This window comes from Papio anubis, chromosome 1, assembly GCF_008728515.1.
Source record: "Papio anubis isolate 15944 chromosome 1, Panubis1.0, whole genome shotgun sequence".
NCBI classification, from domain to species: domain Eukaryota; kingdom Metazoa; phylum Chordata; class Mammalia; order Primates; family Cercopithecidae; genus Papio; species Papio anubis.
This window is the reverse complement of record NC_044976.1, coordinates 23,248,930-23,267,796: the sequence shown is the minus strand read 5'-3', so window position 1 is coordinate 23,267,796 and position 18,867 is coordinate 23,248,930. Positions and strand designations below refer to the sequence as shown.

The 18,867-nt window shown below is 53.7% G+C and overlaps 1 protein-coding gene across 4 annotated transcripts in view; it reads left to right on the top strand.

The window, feature by feature from the left end:
• The window catches only part of RUNX3 (RUNX family transcription factor 3), a 65,345-nt gene extending 57,219 nt beyond the window's left edge, over positions 1-8,126 (top strand). For 3 of the 4 annotated variants that reach the window (XM_009201920.4, XM_021937613.2, XM_003891342.4), the window contains 2 exons: positions 320-478; positions 5,073-8,126. In XM_009201920.4, coding sequence (XP_009200184.1) covers positions 320-478; positions 5,073-5,617 — 704 coding nt within the window. In that variant the 3' untranslated portion in view covers positions 5,618-8,126. The remainder of the gene's footprint in view (positions 1-319; positions 479-5,072) is intronic. The other variant, XM_021937621.2, reaches the window with a different exon arrangement.
• Positions 8,127-18,867: the final 10,741 nt, after the last annotated feature.

The following is an 18,867-nucleotide window of genomic DNA, read 5'->3' as shown; positions in this document are numbered from 1 at the left end:
GTGTTGTAGAGGTTTAGATCACCGTGTGTTGTTGAGGTTTAGGTCACCCGGTGTTGTAGAGGTTTAGATCACAGTGTATTGTAGAGGTTTAGGTCACCGGGTGTTGTAGAGGTTTAGATATGCGGGGCAGGACATAACAACCATTCTCTGTTCAGAAAGGCGTTTGAAAACCTCTGGAAAGAGGCCGGTGGTGACCTCAGGGTTCTCCCAGCAGAGAGCTAAGGTCAGACCTCAGGAAGAACTTCCCAGCAGAGTGAGGCATTTCTGTCTCCACTGAGACTCGGGAAGCAACGGCTGATGGGCTCCCTGTGCTCTGCAGGGCACCGGCAGAAGCTGGAGGACCAGACAAAGCCGTTCCCTGAACGCTTTGGGGAACTGGAACGGCTGCGCATGCGGGTGACACCGAGCACGCCCAGCCCCCGAGGCTCACTCAGCACCACAAGCCACTTCAGCAGCCAGCCGCAGACCCCAATCCAAGGTACGGTACGGAGGGAGGGCTGCAGCGGGGCGAGGTGGGGGTGGAGGTCCTGGATGTGGTCCAATCTGCCCCAGACCAAAAGTCTGTCTGAGGATCAGTCACTGCACCCCCTTGTTTTGTGGAGGAGCTGCTGGTGCTTATTGGCACCTGCAGACAGTTCCTCTGGGCTTGCTGTGTGTTGGCCGTCATTCATTCACTCAGCAAACACTTACTGACGTTACTGGCACATGCCCGGTGCCTGGCCCCAGGAATCTGCATACCAGGAGTTCACTGTGCCTGGGGAAATGGGGTTAACCCCATAGTGCCCCTATTAAAATTGGGGCATGACTTGTCTAAGGAGCCGTGACAGACTCGCCGCTGCCATGTGCAGTTTCCCCACCCCTGTCACACAGCTTCCGATTTTTCATCCGAAAGTGGATTGGTGGCGGATGCCTCTGCCCAGGGCTGGGATGGCATTCAAACGACATTACTGCACTCACACAAACTTTGCACACTGTTAAGTGACATTCCAACCTAGAGAGGCACATAGCATTCCTGGGAAAGGTCTCCCGCCCTGCCCAGCACTTCCTCCCAAACAGGAGGAGCTGAGGTGGAAGGGAAGACACAGCCGGGGTCTCCATCTCCACTGCCTAGACGGATACAGCAAGCACAGCTGCAGCCACTCCTCAGGCGGGTCTTCTGGGGTTACCGAGGTGCCTGGCGCGTATAGTAGGCACTCATTAAATGGCTGCTGGCTGCATCTCTCCTCTGTTCTCTCAGTCAGTGAGCTGGGGACACGGGAGGCTGCGTGCACAACCGGCCCTCGGGCTAGGTGGGGTGCCAAGGGTGCTTGGTGGCCTGGTGGACGGAGGCAGGCGGCTGCCTGCCATCACTGGCTGTGCCCATTCTTTCTCAGTTCCCCAGGCCTGGTTAGAACCCCGTGGCAGATGAATGAATTGAGAAGCCTAAGAGGTTCAGAGCCACCCTCGGGTCACACAGCCCATCTGTGACCAGGTCCAGAGTCTCCACAGTACCTGTTCCCAAAAACTTTCTGTACCTCTGAGGGGACAGACAAGGGGGCCTGGAAAAGGGCTGCCAACCGGTCTGCCTGCCCCACCCCCTTCTCCAGTGCCACACTGAGGTGGGGGCCGACTGGGTCCCTCTACTGACATTGTTCCAGGCATAGTGCAGCAGCCGGGGGCTTGATGCAGGCCCTCAGTGTGAAGAGAGGACCCCTCCCCTTCTGGCCTGAGCTCAGGACTTCCGGCCTTGGTCCAGCTGAGACACCAAGGTGGGCAGAAGCCCCAGGCCCAGCCTCTCTGAGCCCAGGAACTAGTGCATTTGAGACTCTCAGCTCTTGAGCCCATGAGTTGGAGGTCTGTTCTTAAGAGGCATCGGAAGGAGCCCTGTACGCTGTGCTCACGCCCACCCCTGCCCCATAGCTGCCCCTGCTCCTGCTGCCCACAGGCCAGCATCTGTCGAGGTGTGGTAGCCTGAGAGCCAGCCTTTCCCTGCCATGGACAGAGCCAGATCAGGGGATCAGGGCCCAGCGGGGGAGCCAGAATCCAGGAGGTGGGGTGAACAGTGGCTTCCTGTCCACCAGCCCCCGTGGAAGGAGAGCCCACATCTGCCCATCCACCGCTGGGTGGGCACAGCTTGAGAATCAGTGCCTGGCCCCACAGCAGGCACAGCTGCTGCTTCCACCCTGGGTTGAGAGGAAAGGAGCCCCAGCCTGTGTGGGGCAGTGGCTGACTTCTGCTGCTCTGCCTGCTTCTTCCTGAGGCCTGGCCCCGTCCCTTGCTAGCCCCCCACAGCACTGGGCCACAGGCAGCCAGACCTCTCCGTCCTCAGGCCTATCCCCTTTGGGTGAGAGAAAGGGCCTTGGATGACCAGGACAGGCAGGAGCATGAACTCTGCAGTCAGCTGGACCAGGCTAGGAATTCAGGTTCTGCCAGGCATTGGCTGTGTGATCTCAGACAAGTCACTTAAACTCAGCCTCAGTTTTCTCATCTGTGAAGTGGGGAGAAGGAGGTCCCTAACAAAGAGGGGTTGCTGGCAGACCCAGGCTTGGGAAGACTCTCACAGGCCCCCCTCCCTCTGCCCTCAGACTCCCTCCTGGGGATCCCCCTCGGGACACCCCACTATCACTTCCCTCGGTGCCTGTTAACTGCTTTGACCCCCCAACCTTGGTCACTGGCAAGCAGTGCAGAGACCCCGGCCCCTCCCATACCCCAGCCCCAGCCCCCAGCCGCAGCCGCCCACAATGGGGGCTTCTCACAGCTGAAAGGGCTCATTCAGCCACCACGCAGCAGCAGCCGGGGCAATCTGGAGAAGAAAATAAACATTTCCTTCCACTGTTGGGATTGGCCGCTCGACAGTGCCCCGGGCAGCTCGGGTTTCCTGGGGCTGCGAGGCTGCGGGGTGGGGGTACAGGAGCTCTGAGGAAGCTGCTGGGGGCTTCTGAGGGAGCGCTGAGGGCAGGTACTTCCCCCACCACCCCGCAGGAGGAGTGGTGCCCCTGAGGAAAGAGGCTGGAGGGGACGGTGGCAGGTCCAGGGAGGCCCAGCCCAGCGCCCTGCAGCCTGCATGAGCTCTGAGGGGCACAGTCCTGCTGTTGCATCCTGGGGTCTCCGTTTGTTTCCTTCATCTTGAGAATGGGGTTCCCATCAGGCGGCCAGCACCCACTTCCACCCCGCCCGTCTTAGCTGTGCTGACGTGCCCGGCACCTGCAACGGGACCTCTCCCACCGAGGGGCTCCCCAGATGAAAACTGGCAGCCAGGCGCCTCGGAGGCTCTCGGCCTCAAGGGGCAAGGGACCTACTAGGGAGCATCCCAGATATCCCAGAAGGCCCCCGCCACCCAGACTGCTGTCCCCACATCTTCTTACCTTAAGCCAGGAGCCTCGCTCCATTCCGATCCACGCCCAGGGCCGGAGTCCGCTGCTGAGGGAAACATAACGCCAGCTGACTTGGGAAAACCCCAAAGCCCCGAGAAGTTCCAAGTCCCAGCCTAAGTCACACAGCACCTCAGGCTTATAACTCTCCGTCCTCAGCCAAGCCTCGGCATGGCAGGCAGAGCCCACCCCGGCTAGCACCGGCCCTTATCCTTTGGTGGGTGACACAGAGGGGTTGCTGGCTGGACAGACTGCACCTCTGGACCACTGCTAGGGGCTCATCCACCTCTCCCCACTGCCAGAGTACAAGGGAGGCCCCACACCAGGGCCTCAACTTGGCAGGGCCCTGAATAAGCCAGTTCTCCTGGGTACCCAGAGTAAGAAGCACCACAGCCACAGTGGCCTTGCAAAGCCTCATGGACCACTACTCTGTGCCCAGTGCCATTCTAAGTACTTGATGTGTATTAACTGAATCCCAATGAACTGTTATCGTCTCGTGTTTTATATGGGGTAACTGATGCACAGAGAGGTTAAGTGGCTTGCCCAAGGACACAAAGCTAGTAAGTGTCCAAACCAGGATAACTGTCTGGCTCCAGAAGCCACACGGTAAGCTTTGATCCTGTGCTGCCTCAAAGACGGACAGCTCCCACTCATGCATGTGCTGGGGATCAGGACCAGAGACCCTAAGATTGTGTGCCAGGTCCATGTGCTGTGTGACCCTTAGGCAAGTGCCTCACCCTGTCTGAGCCACAGTTTTCCCACCAAGGGTGTTAGACTCAATCCCCGAGCCCTTTTGAATGCTGAGGTTTTGGGGGTCTGTGATGACAAAAGTGGGGGACAGAGGATGGAACACCCTTGCCTTGGAGCCCATTGAGAAGCCACATTCCCGGGGGAGCAGGGGCAGGGTCTGGGCTGGATACTGTGACCAGGTCAGGGTCTGGGTCCCCAAGTTTGTCTGACTGCTGTCTCACTTTGCTGCCGAGGCAGGTGAGGGTGGTATCCAGTCACTGTGTGGCCACGAGTCAGCTCCAGAAACACAGGCCCAGGGTGAGGTGGAGGCCAGAGCTGCTCTGACTTCAGTGCCCACAACCCAGGTGTGAGCGCACAGAACCGCCGTGTGCTTTACCTGGGCAGGAGAGGCACGTGTGTCCCCAGCAGAGGCCTTGTGATGAGAACCAGTCCTTTCTCTGCCACAGAGACTCAGTCTTGCTCTCTCTGCCTCCATTTTCTTGTCTTCAAAAGCGGGTTCCAACTCCCAGTCTCACACGGTCATCGGAGCCCTTTACACATCCACAGCCTTGCCAGCTGTTAACACAGGCCAGTGGGGAGAGGAACTTGCCTGGGCAGGGCTGCTAGGAGGCCTGAGCTGACCCTGCCCTCAGCCCCGCCGCCTCGTCCTAGGCCTGTCCTCTGCGAGGCTAGGCAGGAGGATTGAAAGAGAAGACAAGACCCCACCTGTCTTCTGCTGCTGCTGCCGCCGGTGGGGGTGCTCCCGTGGCCCCTCTTGGCCCAGGGCACGCTTCCACCAGCTCCCTGGCAGGTCTGTGTTTGGAGTCCTGGCAGGGGAGTCCCTGGGCAGCCTAGGGCAGGAAGAGGAGAGTCAGGTCTAGAACTAGGGGTCCCCCAGATGGGCCTTGGGAACCAGAGCCCAAGGACATTCTTCAGGAAGGCCTCCTGGGGTTGTCTTGAGCTGCTGCTGACCTCTTCCTCGCTGTCCTCCAGGCACCTCGGAACTGAACCCATTCTCTGACCCCCGCCAGTTTGACCGCTCCTTCCCGACGCTGCCAGCCCTCACGGAGAGCCGCTTCCCAGACCCCAGGATGCACTACCCCGGGGCCATGTCAGCTGCCTTCCCCTACAGCGCCACGCCCTCGGGCACGAGCATCAGCAGCCTCAGCGTGGCGGGCATGCCGGCCACCAGCCGCTTCCACCATACCTACCTCCCGCCACCCTACCCGGGGGCCCCGCAGAACCAGAGCGGGCCCTTCCAGACCAACCCGTCTCCCTACCACCTCTACTACGGGACGTCCTCTGGCTCCTATCAGTTCTCCATGGTGGCCGGCAGCAGCAGTGGGGGCGACCGCTCACCCACCCGCATGCTGGCCTCTTGCACCAGCAGCGCTGCTTCTGTCGCCGCCGGCAACCTCATGAACCCCAGCCTGGGCGGCCAGAGCGATGGCGTGGAGGCCGACGGCAGCCACAGCAACTCACCCACGGCCCTGAGCACGCCGGGCCGCATGGATGAGGCCGTGTGGCGGCCCTACTGACCGCCCCGGTGGACTCCTCCCGCTGGAGGCGGGGACCCTCACAACCTTCAAGACCCATGATGGGCCGGCTCCGGCTCCGAGGCTCCGGGCAGGAATGGGACCTGCGCTCCAGGGTGGTCTCGGTCCCAGGGTGGTCCCAGCTGGTGGGTGGCTCTGGCTGCATCTGTCCAACCACATCCGTGTACAGAGGTGTAGGGAACCGCCCCCACCCCCGCCCAGGACACCACCTCGCCCAGATCCTGGCCGTCTCATCCCACACTTCTGTGGGGAATCAGCCTCCTGCCAGCTCCCCAGAAGGACCTCACTGTCTCCAGCTATGCCAAGTGCCCCATGGGGCCCGTGTCTCCTGGGACAGAGGCCGTCTCTCTTCCAGAGAGAGGCAGCGTTGGCCCACAGGATAAGCCTCAGGCCCTGGGAAACCTCCCCACCCCGCACCTTCGTCGGAGCCCTTACACCCCTGGGTCCAGCCCTCTCTGCATTTACACAGATTTGAGTCAGAACTGGAAAGTGTCCCCCGCCCGCGCCGCCCTTGAGCGGGGTTCCCCTCGTACAGACAGGGCAGGACCCAGCACGCTGCTGGCAGAGATGATTTGAGAACACATCCAAGCCAGTCCCCCCAGCCCAGCTTCCCTCCATTCCTAACTGTTGGCTTTCCCCCAGCCGCATGGGTCCCAGGCCCCAGAGAAGATGAGTCTATGGCATCAGGTCCCTAAACCCAGGAAAGCACCTACAGACCGACTCCTCTATGCACTTTACCAGCCCAATGCATCCACCCTTTGTTCTCTTGCCGGGGCTGGGTGGGTAGGAGGTCCCCTCTCCCCTAGGTGGTCTCATAATCTCCATTTGTGGAGAAAACGGGGGGCCAGATAGGTCCTAGCAGAAGGCATTGAGGTGAGGGGTCACTTTGGGTCAGACGTCAATGTCCCTGTCCCACCTAGGTCCAGCCAAGCTGCGCCTCATCCCCCAAGCCTCCTGGGAGGATCCAGCCAAACCTTGCAACTCCTGACACACACCTGTCTGTCTTTAACCTGTTTTGTGCTCTGAAAGCAAACAGTCCTGAGCAAAAAAACAGTTTTTAAAACTGATTTTAGAAAAAGAAGCTTAATCTAACATTTTCAAACACAAGGTCTCCTACAGGTATAGCTCCGTGATTATGAGCACCACCCTTGCCCCCTCTCCGCCCCCCGCGGAACCCCAGCTACCTCCTGAGGGTGTGGGGTTATCAGGGTCTCAACACTTTCTCAAGGGGCTACACTCCCCACCAGGCAGCGTCCCACCAGCCTGCACCACAGGCATCCCTGGGAGGACGACGGAAATGCTGATGAGATGCTGGGCGCTCTCCTCTGCGGCTCTAGGACATCTGTCCGGGAGGCTGTGCGGGGGTGGGCAGGATGTGAGAGGTGGGGAGCACTGGCTGTGCGTGGCAGAACAGAAGCACCGTAAAGGGCTCTCCAGCCACAGCTCAGCTGCACTGCGTTCTGAGGTGAAGTCTTGACCCTGAATTTTGCAAAACGGGAAGGTGGGCGCTTGCCCAAGGGCCAGGCCACGTGGATTCTCACATCAGAGTTCTCTGGCCCTAGAAAGGCTTAGAAAAGGTGTAAGGGAACTCAAAGACTAGCAGCATGTGGTATTTTAACTTTCTGCCTCGGCCTCTGTGGATGCAGAAATCTGCCCCACAGAATGCTCTTCAGCGGTTGTCTCTGTGAGAGCACTGTCCCCACCCAACTTGTCACAACGGCCAGAACCATACACCAGAGACACCGACAGGTCAGGCAGTCCTTCTGGTGATCCTATTCCATTCCCTCCTGCTGCGGTTTCCTCTTGGCCTGTCCTCACTGGAAAAACAGTCTCCATCTCTTCAATACAGCTGCTGACTCCCTGCACCCAAGGGGCCTTTCCATACCTTCTCAGGAAGCAGCGATGAATCCATTGTCCTTGTAGTTTCTTCCCTCCTATTTTCTGGTTGTAGCTGGTCCCAGGTCATCGTGGGAGGCACCTTTGGGTTCCCAGTGCCGAGCACTTCGTAGTCTCATCCCAGATTACTACCCCTTCCTGATCCCCAAGCCCCGGAGAGGCAGGGATAGGAAATAAATTGCTCTTCCTACCCCATCCCCCATCCCCTGACAAAAAGTGATGGCAGCCGTACTGAGTCTGTAAGGCCCAAAGTGGGTACAGACAGCCTGGGCTGGTAAAAGTAGGTCCTTATTTACAAGGCTGCTTTAAAGTTGTACTAGGCAAACACACTGATACAGGAAGCAGGAGGAAAAGAAGATGTTTTGATACAGTGTTACTGTGAGTCTGTCAGTAGTGGGTACCAATCTTTTGTGACACATTGTCATGCTGAGGTATGACACCTGCTGCACTCATATCCCATGTAAAACCATCCCAGAGCTGGTGAGAGGATGGAGCAGGGTGGAAACTGCTTTGCACTATCGTTTGCTTGGTGTTTGTTTTTAATGCACAACTTGCTTGTACAGTAAACTGTCTTCTGTACTATTTAACTGTAAAATGGAATTTTGACTGATTTGTTACAATGATATAACTCTGAGATGTGTGGAAGGAGTCCAGTGCCAGGCTTCTAGGGCTATGCATGGAGGTGGGGTGGGGCTGGGGAGAGGATAGAGACCTCCTGCTGTCACCCAGGAGGAACAGGAACAGAGACACCCAGCGCCTTCATCTCCTTGCTTCCAGCTTCTTCAGGAATGGCCACAGAGACCACCCTGGCTGCAGGACAGCCGGTGAGGCCTGCTCCTGTATGACTGGAACCCCAGGAGAGCATCAAATAGGTCTTCCAAGTGCCACCAATCATGAGCGGGCTGTGATTCTCTTCCCAGCCATGTTGGGAGAAATTCCTGCCTGTTCCCCAGATTCAGATTTGGGGAGGGGGCAGAGGCAGAGGGAGAGTCCAGCTGCCTTGGTGAGAGCCCCCCTCTGAGGCTCGTGTTTCAAGATCTGTGGCAAGCTAGCAACAGTGGGGATTGGGAGCAAGCAGCCATTTCAGTGCCCCCATTTTGCAGATGAGACAACTGAGGTACAAAGAGGGAGGGTCATCAGGGTCTATGTCTCCCTGGGGTGGTCCATGGCTGAACTGGGACCACAGCCCAACAATGGTAGCATGGGTGTGATGGTGTGGTGGCCTGACTTGACAGTCCCCCTCCCACCTTGCCAGCAAGGAGGCCTGGTCCACTTGAGATTTGTACCAGCACACAGCCCAGAGCGTGGCTGGTTGGGATTTGTGAAGGGAAATGTTCATGAAACAGACCTTATTTTTGAGTGATGCCCACTGACTTCAGAAATCACTCCCAAAGCTTTGCCCTGTTCAGTTTGGTTGGTCTGCTTGAAACTCAGCACCCAACAAGAAGCTTCCATTTCCCTAGCCCGGCATCCTCTTTTACCCAAAAGACAGCAGGTCCATCTCTGGACAGGACCTCGGCAGCAGCTGTAGAACCTCTCTGTGGGTCTGCTCTGGGCAGCCTCTGCCAGGGTTGGTCCTGAAACGGCATCTACATGGCCAAGACCGTTTCCATTTATGTTTATTTGGGGTCACTTTGTAGGGGATGGTAGCCACCCCTCACCAGGCACACTTTGGTGCCACAGCAGATGGGAGAGGAGCTGTGACCTCCAGAGTCCCTGACTCAAATCTCCATCACCTGCACCCTAGCAGGCACGAACCAGCACACTCAGCTTGCCAAGGGGAAACTCAAGGTCCAGAGAAGTCTCAGGCCTGCCTGAGGTCCCAGGGCTGCGGGAGGAAGCGCTGCAGTAGCCACAGCGGCCTGCAGGTGGCGGCAGGGGGCGGCATCGCTGGGCAGCAGGTGGACAGAGTGGCCATCATCCCTTTTGGACAGGGGTGAGGAGAGGCTGCCTCAGCTACAGCAAGAATTGAGGTTAGGTATTAAGAAGAACTTCCCAACCTCAGGTGATGCATTCCCGAAGGGCCTGCGAAAGGTCTTGATGTGGGGAAGGTTTTCTCTTCCTGAGCTGCGTGGTGGTGGGAGGTGCCTGTCCCGCTCTGAGTCTCCCTTTTTGGCCATACACTAAATGAGCACCAGCTGTATGCCAGGTGTGGAGTAGGATCCCACGCCCCATGATCGTCTGCTTTGGGACAGGGGTGTACCTGGCTTGAAGGAAGGGTTGACTTTCATAGTCCTACAACCCTGGCCTCCTGGACCCTGGGCCCAGTCCCACGTGTCCCCTGAGCCACCAGCAGGAGCTTAGGTCATGCAGCAGCCAGTCCAGGCTAAGGAAGCCGTTTGGTTCCACAGTCCGAGAGCCCTGGACTCCAGAATTCCGCTTTGGAGGCTCTAGGAGTCCTGTCAATTTGGGCTGGACTTTGAGTCCCTCCAGTTTCTCCAGCCCCCACAGCTTGAAGGACCCAGTGATGGACCCAGAGAGCCGGCTGGGTGTCCTGGGAGCTCCCAGAAGTGGCCTCCTGTGGGGTGAAGAGGCCCAGATGGACCCTCCTTGCCGGCCCCTAGGAGCAGCCCTGCCACTGTCGGGCTGTGGCCATAGGGATGCATCTGGCTTTTATGCTGAGAAGTGGGTGTCCCAGCAGTGAGACCATAGGCCAGAGATGACACGTTCCCATGTGAGGGCCTGGTGAGGGCTTGAGGAGATGGTGCGGGGCGGGGCCAGTGCTGTTTGTCGGGGAGGGCAGGGCTGGCTGCAGACCCAGCCCTGCCTCCCTCCTCAGCCCCGGCCCCTCCCTTGCCCCAGACTGCACCCCCCATGAACGCGGCCCCCCAGCATGGCCCAGAGGGCAGCTCTTAGCTGCCCCAAACACCCCAGCCTGACCACGTGAGTAGAGAATACACCTCAGTGGGTCAGTTCATTTTGGGGTCGTAAATGAAATGAACTGTCAAATGGGATGGGGGCAGGAGGGAGGCCAGAGTGAAAGAATGAACTGTTCCTGGCAGAAATCCAGAATGCTCCTGATTCCTCCCCATGAGGGCTCCGGAGCTGGGAGGGGTGAGGGGCCGCATCGCCCCGACATCCGCAGCCACACCTGTGTGGTCCAGCGGCTGGGGAAGCCTGGGAAGCCGGATCCCGCGCTTCCTATTTTTAGTTTTGCAGCTAAGAGTGCGCTGTTTGTTTTATATATTTATATTCACCCACAGAAAGGGCCTGCCCTGGGCCCAGCCCGGAGGACGTATCATGGGAAGGGAGTGCGGCAGCCCTGGAGCCGGCCTGGACCACCCTCCTTTGTGCCCAACCTGACGGCTGGTAGCAATGTGGGCTCTCTGGTGTCCAAACACACCATTTGGGCCACACCACCCCACGCAGCTCTTTGGGCTGGGTGTCTTCGAGGCCTTGGCCAGAATTCATTCACTCATTCACCAAACACAGAGCCCCACCCCACCCCCAGGTGCCAGACACCAAGAACAAGGTGAACAAGTCACAGCCATGGCCCCGGGGATCTCACAGGGCAGACAGACAGGAAAGCAGGTTGTGCCAGCCCAGTGTGGATCAGGGCAAACCAGGCAGACTCCTCAGAGAAAACGTCTCTCCCCCGAGATCAGATGGAAAGATGAGTAGGAATGGACCAAGCAGAGAAGTGGTAGGAGGGAATGCCATGTGCAAAGGCCTGGAGAACCAGGTGTCACTGAGCTGGGAGGATGGTGGGACAGGTGTAGCAATGGTGATGGGAGACGGGAGAGGATCCATGCCAGGGGTCAGCGGCACGGGGGAGCCAAGCGGAGATGTATGTGTAGGAGGGGAGCACCACAACGGTGCAGACTGGGGAGGAGGGTACAGAGACCTGTTCACAGGCTACTAAAATAGTCCGGACAAAGGAGGGTGAAGCCTGTGCAGAAAGACAGAAGGAGGAGCTAAGAGGTGTCTTAGACACCATTAGCACTGAAGTCACAGGAAGGGCGCCATGCCCCAAACCTCAGGTTTGAATGTCTCTCAGTCCCTCAGGGTTAGTGGCATTTCATGTGCCACTGGGGGCAAGGTGTTAACAATAGCCTTTGTTATCACCCAGTTGGCCCTTGCCCCCTCCCTCCCCGCCGCTTCACAAGTGTTCAGTGAAGCCTTATGTCCTGCCTCGGTTTCCTTATAGAACCGTGTGACCACACTGGAGGTCACATGCAGCCTCTCAGACTTGTGGGTCCAGGGTGCTCAGAGTCCGGCCGAGCTACCCCACTCTCCTTCATGGTCTGAAAATGTAAAGGTTATGAGACTCTGCATCTGCAGTTCCTGAGTTCTATATATTACATTTTAAATAATATTTTTAGTTTTTATTTTTAGACAGGGTCTCACTCTGTCACCTAGACTGGAGTGCAGTGCAGCCTCCAACTCCTGGGCTCAAGTGATCCTCCTGCCTCAGCCTCTCAAGGAGCTAGAACTACAGGTGCGCACCACCAGGCCTGGCTAATTTTTTGTTTAGAGGCAAGGCCTTGTTATGTTGCCCAGGCTGGCCTCAAACTCTTGGCCTCAAGCAAATCTTCCGCCTTGGCCTCCCAAAGTGTTGGGATTACAGGGATGAGCCACCGTGCCCAGACTAAATGACATTTTTAAATGACACAAACTAATATATAATCTTGAGAGGGAAAGTAGACAGTTCTGATGACCAAAAAACACACAAGAAAAATGACTGATAATCCCCCCCCCAAAGATACCCACTGTTAATATTTTTAGGCTTTTCTCCCCCATTCAGATATTTATTTCCTATAAATATGCAAATACTTTTTAGAAATAACATTTTTCTAGCCAGACACACACTGTGTATACAGATTATCAATTAATATAGTTAAAAATAGAGATAAAAGTAATCTAGAATGAAATCAATGCAAAGATGAGATTATGGCTGTTTTCTGTTTTCTTCTTTATAGTTTTCTAAAATTAGCACACTTGTTCAGGGTATAGCATATTAAACTTCTAGACTGGTAAATGTCCAAGCAGAGGAGTTCAAGATCATGCAGGGACTACCTCATCTGTCATTAGCTGAAACACCACCTCTTCCAGGTAGCCTTCCCTGATACCCTCATACTAGGTTTGATGCCTTCTCTTTATCTCTGGAATAATAATAATAATAGTTAACACTTACTCTATGCCAGGCACTATTCTAAATATTTTGCGATTTTTTAACCCAGCCCATTGAGGTATGTATTATCATTCTCCCCATCTTACAGATGAAAAAACTAAGAAACAGTTCGGGTGCAGTAGCTCATACCTGTAATCCCAGCACTTTGGGAGGTGGAGGCAGGAGGATCACCTGAGGTCAGGAGTTTGAGACCAGCCTGGCCAAAGCAGTGAAGCCCCATCTCTACTAAAAATACAAAAATTAGCCAGGTGTGGTGGCATATGCCAGTAATCCCAGCTACTCAAGAGGCTGAGGCAGGAGAATCACTTGAATCCAGGAGGCAGAGTTTGCAGTGAGTTGAGTTTGTGCCACTGCACTCCAGCCTGGACCACAGAGTGAGATTCCATCTGAAAACAAAACCAAGCAAAACAAAACAAAACTGAGAAACAAGGACAGAATTCCACCTGATCCTGACAAAGGCAGAGCAGTCGCTGAAAATGTTGAGTTTAAGTCTCCTACCAACTAAAAGTATTGGAGGCTCAAAGTAAGAATCAAGTTGACTTTAAGGAAAAAAAAAAAAATGTGACATTGCTACACATACTTGCTTACAAAGATTGATCAAGGGGGAGGAAAAAAAAGAAAAATAAATGAGAAAATGTCTTTTTTTTAAAAACAGAGGCCCTTTCTCTGCATCTGAGAGGGATGCCTCTACCTTTCTGAGTTGTGATTCTAAGATTTCACAAAGCATGAAATCAAAAAACAGAAGTCACTGTGACTGTCTCTGAATCTGTCTGGGAACCCCCAGTCCATCTTTCCCCACCCAAGTGGGGGTCCCTTCATGAACGAGGCCTCCCCGGAGCTAGGTCCGAGCCTCTTCATGGCAGGTTCATTCCCCTATCCAAATATGCACACAGTGGGAGTATCTGCCCAGGCAGCAGTCTTGCCCTGCCACAAACAGGTTCTATTTCTTTTTCCATGAAAACAACTCCGTCCTAAATCACTGACGCCTGAAATGAGAAAAATACAAGGCCTATATTATCATAAAACTATTTTAACACAGTGGGGCCCCTTCGGTGGTGGGAGGGATGGCCAAAAACTCTGCAGCCCCTTCCAGTTGTAGCCCCTGGAAATGCTCAGATGGATGAGAAATTTGGTTTTCATTAGCGGCAAATGTGAGGAGTCTGTCGCTCTGAATGGACCTTTGATTCTGGCTGGTGGTGGACTCTTTCCAGGGCCTGGTGAGTTTTGTTTTGTTTTGTTTTCATATAAAATGGGCCAGGCCCTTCCAGCTTATATCTCCCTGTACTACACAAGAATTGGGCAATGCCTCAACCTCTTGACTTCTAAAGTCAACAGCTGGGGCCGGCAGGAGAGGCACCCGGGACCATTCGCCTTTATTGACTCTGAGGTTTTATTAAAAAAGTTATGTTTCCTTGAGGCCAGTGCCAGACCCAACAAGCAGACTGGCCAGTGAGAGGCTGGCAGAGGCCAGGGGGTTCGCACCGCCTAGAAGACAGCCCACCTTGACCTGCCTTCTCCCACCCCAGTGATCCCCCAGAAATGGCCTCTGCCTTGGAATCTCCACAGAAAACCCTATTTCTTCCCCTCTATCTACTTCAAGCGAAAGAACATTGTTCTGCTCTTTTATTCATTCAACACACATTGGTTAGGCATCCACTACAGTGGCGGGTGCTTGGGATGCAGATGCGAGCAAGTCACACAATGTACTTATTCCCCTGGAGCCTACACCCTAATTGGGGAGAAAGGCCACAAGTGAATAAATAGATCACATGGCTGCAGACAGTAATAGTGACATTAAAAACAAACAAACAAACAAAAACCAGGATAATGTGATGGAGGAAGACTGGGAATTGGAAGTCATTGTTAGATAAGGTGGTCAGGGAAGGTCTCTCAGAGGAGCTGACTGCAGACTACCATAAACATAGCCAGGCATAGTCCAGTTTCACCCACTGTGCCAGATGTGGCATCTTGACTACAGCAGATCAACACTGTCTCTGGAATTTGGAACGCAGCTACCAATTTGGTAAATCCTTTCTTCCTGATATCCAACAGCAGAGAGGCACTAGAGCAGTTTACATGGTGAGGACAGCAGAGCACCTTCACGGTCCAGCCTCAGGACTCCCTCACTCCATCCTCCATCATGGTATCATTTAATTGACTCTCTGTTCCACATGGTGGGGAGGCCTCACAGTCATGGTGGAAGACAAAGGAAGAGTGAAGGTGAGTGTTGCTATGTTTTACCAAAGAGACTGCCCCTGTTGTAGAGATTTTTGCCCCTGCCCTAGAGATCTGTGGAACTTTGAACTTGAAAGAGATGATTTAGGGCATCTGGTGAGAGAAATTTCTAAGCAGCAAAGTGTTCAAGAGGTGACTTGGGTACTTTTAAAAGCATTCAGTTTTTTTCATTCACAAATATATGGTTTGGAATTGGAACTTATGTTTAATGGGGAAGCAGAGCATACGATTTTGGAAAATTTGCAGCCTGATGATGCAATAGAAAAGAAAAACCCATATTCTGAGGAGAAATTCAAGCCTACTGCAGAAATTTGCATAAGTAATGAGGAGCCAAATGTTAATTGCCGAGACAACGGGGACAATGTCTCCAGGGCATGTCAGAGACCTTTGTGGCAGCCCCTCCCATCACAGGCCCAGAGGCCTAGGAGGACAAAATGGCTTCTGCTGTGTGCAGCCTAGGGACTTGGTGCCTTGTATCCCAGCTGCTCTAGTCATGTCTAAAAGGGGCCAAGGTACAGCTCGGGCTGTGGCTTCAGAGGCTGGAAGCCCCAACTCTTGGCAGCTTCCATGTGGTATTGTGCCTGTGGGTGCACAGAAGTCAAGAATTGAGGTTTGGGAACCTCTGCTTAGATTTCAGAGGATATATAGAAACACCTGGATGTCCAGGCAGAAGTTTGCTGCAGGAGTGAGGCCCTCATGGAGAACCTCTGCTATGGCAGAGCAGAAAGGAAATGTGAGGTTGAAGCCCCCACACAGAGTCTCCACTGGGGTGCTACCTAGTGGAGTTGTGAGAAAGGGCCACTATCCTCCAGACCTCAGAATGGTAGACCCACCAACAGCTTGCACTGTGCACCTGGAAAAGCCATAGATACTCAATGCCAGCCTGCGAAAGCAGCTGGGAGGGAGGCTGTACCCCATGAAGCCACAGGGGCAGAGCTGCCCAAGACCATGGGAACCCACCTCCTGCATCAGTGTGACCTGGATGTGAGACATGGATTCAAAGGAGATCATTTTGGAGCTTTCAGATTTGACTGCCCCACTGGATTTTGGACTTGCATGGGGCCTGTAGTCCCTTTGTTTTGGCCAATTTCTCCCATATGGAACAGCTGTATTTACCTAATCCGTGTACTCCCATTTTATCTAGGAAATAATTAACTTGCTTTTAATTTTACAGGCTCATAGGCAGAAGGGATTTACCTTGTTTCAGATGAGACTTTGGACTGTGAACTTTTGAGTTAATGCTGAAATGAGTTAGGGCTTTCAGGGACTGTTGGAATGGTTTGATTGATTTTGAAATGTGAGGACATGAGATTTGGGAGTGGCTAGGGATGGAATGATATGGTTTGGCTGTATCCTCACCCAAATCTCTTCTTGAATTTTATCTCCCATAATTCCCATATGTTGTGGGAGGGACCCAGTGGGAGATAACTGAATCATGGTGGGCGATTTTCCCCATACTGTTCTCGTGGTATTGAATAAATCTCACAAGATTTTATAAGGACTTTCCCCTTTCACTTAGCTTTCATTCTCTCTTGCCTGTCACCATGTAAGACACTCCTTGCTCTTCCACCATGATTCTGAGGCCTCCTCTACCATGTGGAACTGTGAGTCAATTAAACCTCTTTCCTTTATAAATTACCCAGTCTCAAGTATGTCTTTATTGGCAGCATGAGAATAGACTAATACACCCAAGGACTCTCTTAGGTCAGGTTTCCCTAGAAGCAGATCCAGAGGTGGGGATTTTTGGGGGGAGGGCTTTCAGGGGAAGTGGAAAGAGGGAAGTAGGACAGAGCAGGGGAAGAAAGGTAATCTATGACATCCCTGGGCTGGAGGCCAGCCTCATTCTGGTCTCATGAGGGCCTCTGGAGCATGAATTACAGCACCAAGTTGTCCCCTCCAGAGAGCAGACTTTTTGTGTCTTCATGTAAGTCAGTTGGCAAGGCTTGCCAAGCCCCCAAAGGGGCATACCTCCATGGTGAGATGCCTACTGTTTGGCAGAGAGCAATTTTCCAGAGACGGGGGCAGATGTGAGCAGTTTGCAGCCAACGCTCACACGATGTTAACATGATGGACCTGGGTGGTAGCGTGGGGTGTCAAGAGGATCAAGGACCCTGTAGTGGATGCTGTGGGTAAACCTCTCAGCAGACCCCCTTCACTGGACAGTTGCTGCCATGCTCCTGCTGCTCTAAACCTAAGGAGGAGAAGTGGCAAGAACCCAAGATGCTTTAATAAAATATATGGCTGGGCACAGAGGCTTACCCTTGTAATCCCAGCACTTTGGGAGGCTGAAGTGGGTGGATCACCTGAGGTAAGGTGTTTGAGGGCAGCCTGGCCAACATGGTGAAACCCTGTCTCTACTAAAAATACAAAAATTAGCCAGGCACAGTGGTGGGTGCCTGTCATCCCAGCTACTTGGGAGGCTGAGGCAGGAGAATGGTTTGAACCCGGGAGTTGGAGGTTGCAGTGAGCCAAGATCGTACCACTGCACTCCAGCCTGGTGACAGAGTAAGACTCCATCTCAAAACAAAACCAAACAAAAATGTATGCACACCAGAGAGTGGAAGACAAATCCTCTGAAAATTCAGGGTCCCCCGTATTGATGAAGATCTTAAGGAACCTGTGATCTGAGGCATGCCAAGCCATTTCCTCTCAGAAAAAAAGACAAATTGCTGCATTTAGTACCTCTACTATACAGTAGGATGAAAAAGCCCCCCTTCCCCCCGCTGCACCGCCACAAAGATATGTCCATGTTCTAATTTCCACAACCAGTGGGGATATTACCTTATTTGGAAAATGGATCTTTGCAGATGTAATTCAGTTAAAGATCTCAAGATGAGGAGGTAATCTTGGATGATGCACAGGTCCTAAATGTAATGGCAAATGTCCTTATAAGAGACATACAGAAGAGAGGCACATAGGGAAGAGGAGGAGGTCATGTGACCACAGACGCAGATTGGAGCGATGCAGCCAGAAGCCAAGGAATGTCTGGAGCCAAGAGAAGCAAGAAGAGGCAATACACGGGCCTCGGGAGGGAGTGCAACCCTGCCGACATCTTGGTTTCAGACTTCTGATGTCCCAAACCGCAAGAAATGTCTTTCTGTTGTTTTATGCCCACCTTCTTTGTCCTCCTTGAATTTCAAAGCAGCATATACCACACTTGGGAACACTACTCTGACCTATTTATTAAGCGATTCAGAATGCTTTCAGTTCTGAGACAAAGCAAAAGAGAACTCTGCATAGGTCCAAGCTGCAGTGTGAGCTGCTCTGCTAGCCACAAGACTGAGAAGATTTATGGTGCTAGATAAAGAACTTGGGTGGAGCCTTTAACAAACCCCAGTAGAAGAGTCCCAGTACAGACCTCTAAAATTTTCTGCAGTGGAGAACTACTCTCCTTTTGAAAAACAATTGCTGGCATATGCTACTGAACCCTACAGAGACTCGGAGCCTGGCCATGAGACATCAAGCAACTGTGCTGGCTGAGTTTCCCTCTGTGAGCTGGCTATGACCAGATCCACCAAATCCTAACGTGAGGCAGGCACAGCAGCAACCCACGGTACAATGGAAATGCTACAATGCACTATTCACAGTAGCAAAGACATGGAATCAACCCAAATACCCATCCATGATAGACTGGATAAAGAAAATGTGGTACATATACACCATGGAATACTATACAACCATTAAAAGGAACGAGGTTATGTCCTTTGCAGAGACATGGATGGAACTGGGAGCCATTATTCTCAGCAAACTAACGCAGAAACAGAAAACCAAACACTGCATGTTTTCACTCATAAGTGGGAGCTGAACAATGAGAACATATGGACACAGGGAGGGGAACAACACACACTGGGGCCTTTCAGGAGGGGTGTGGGGAGGGAGAGCATCAGGATAAATAGCTATTTACAGAGCACCATCATTCATGAATCATGGAACCCCCGGATCCGGGAGGTGGATCCCTTTGTGGCTCCCT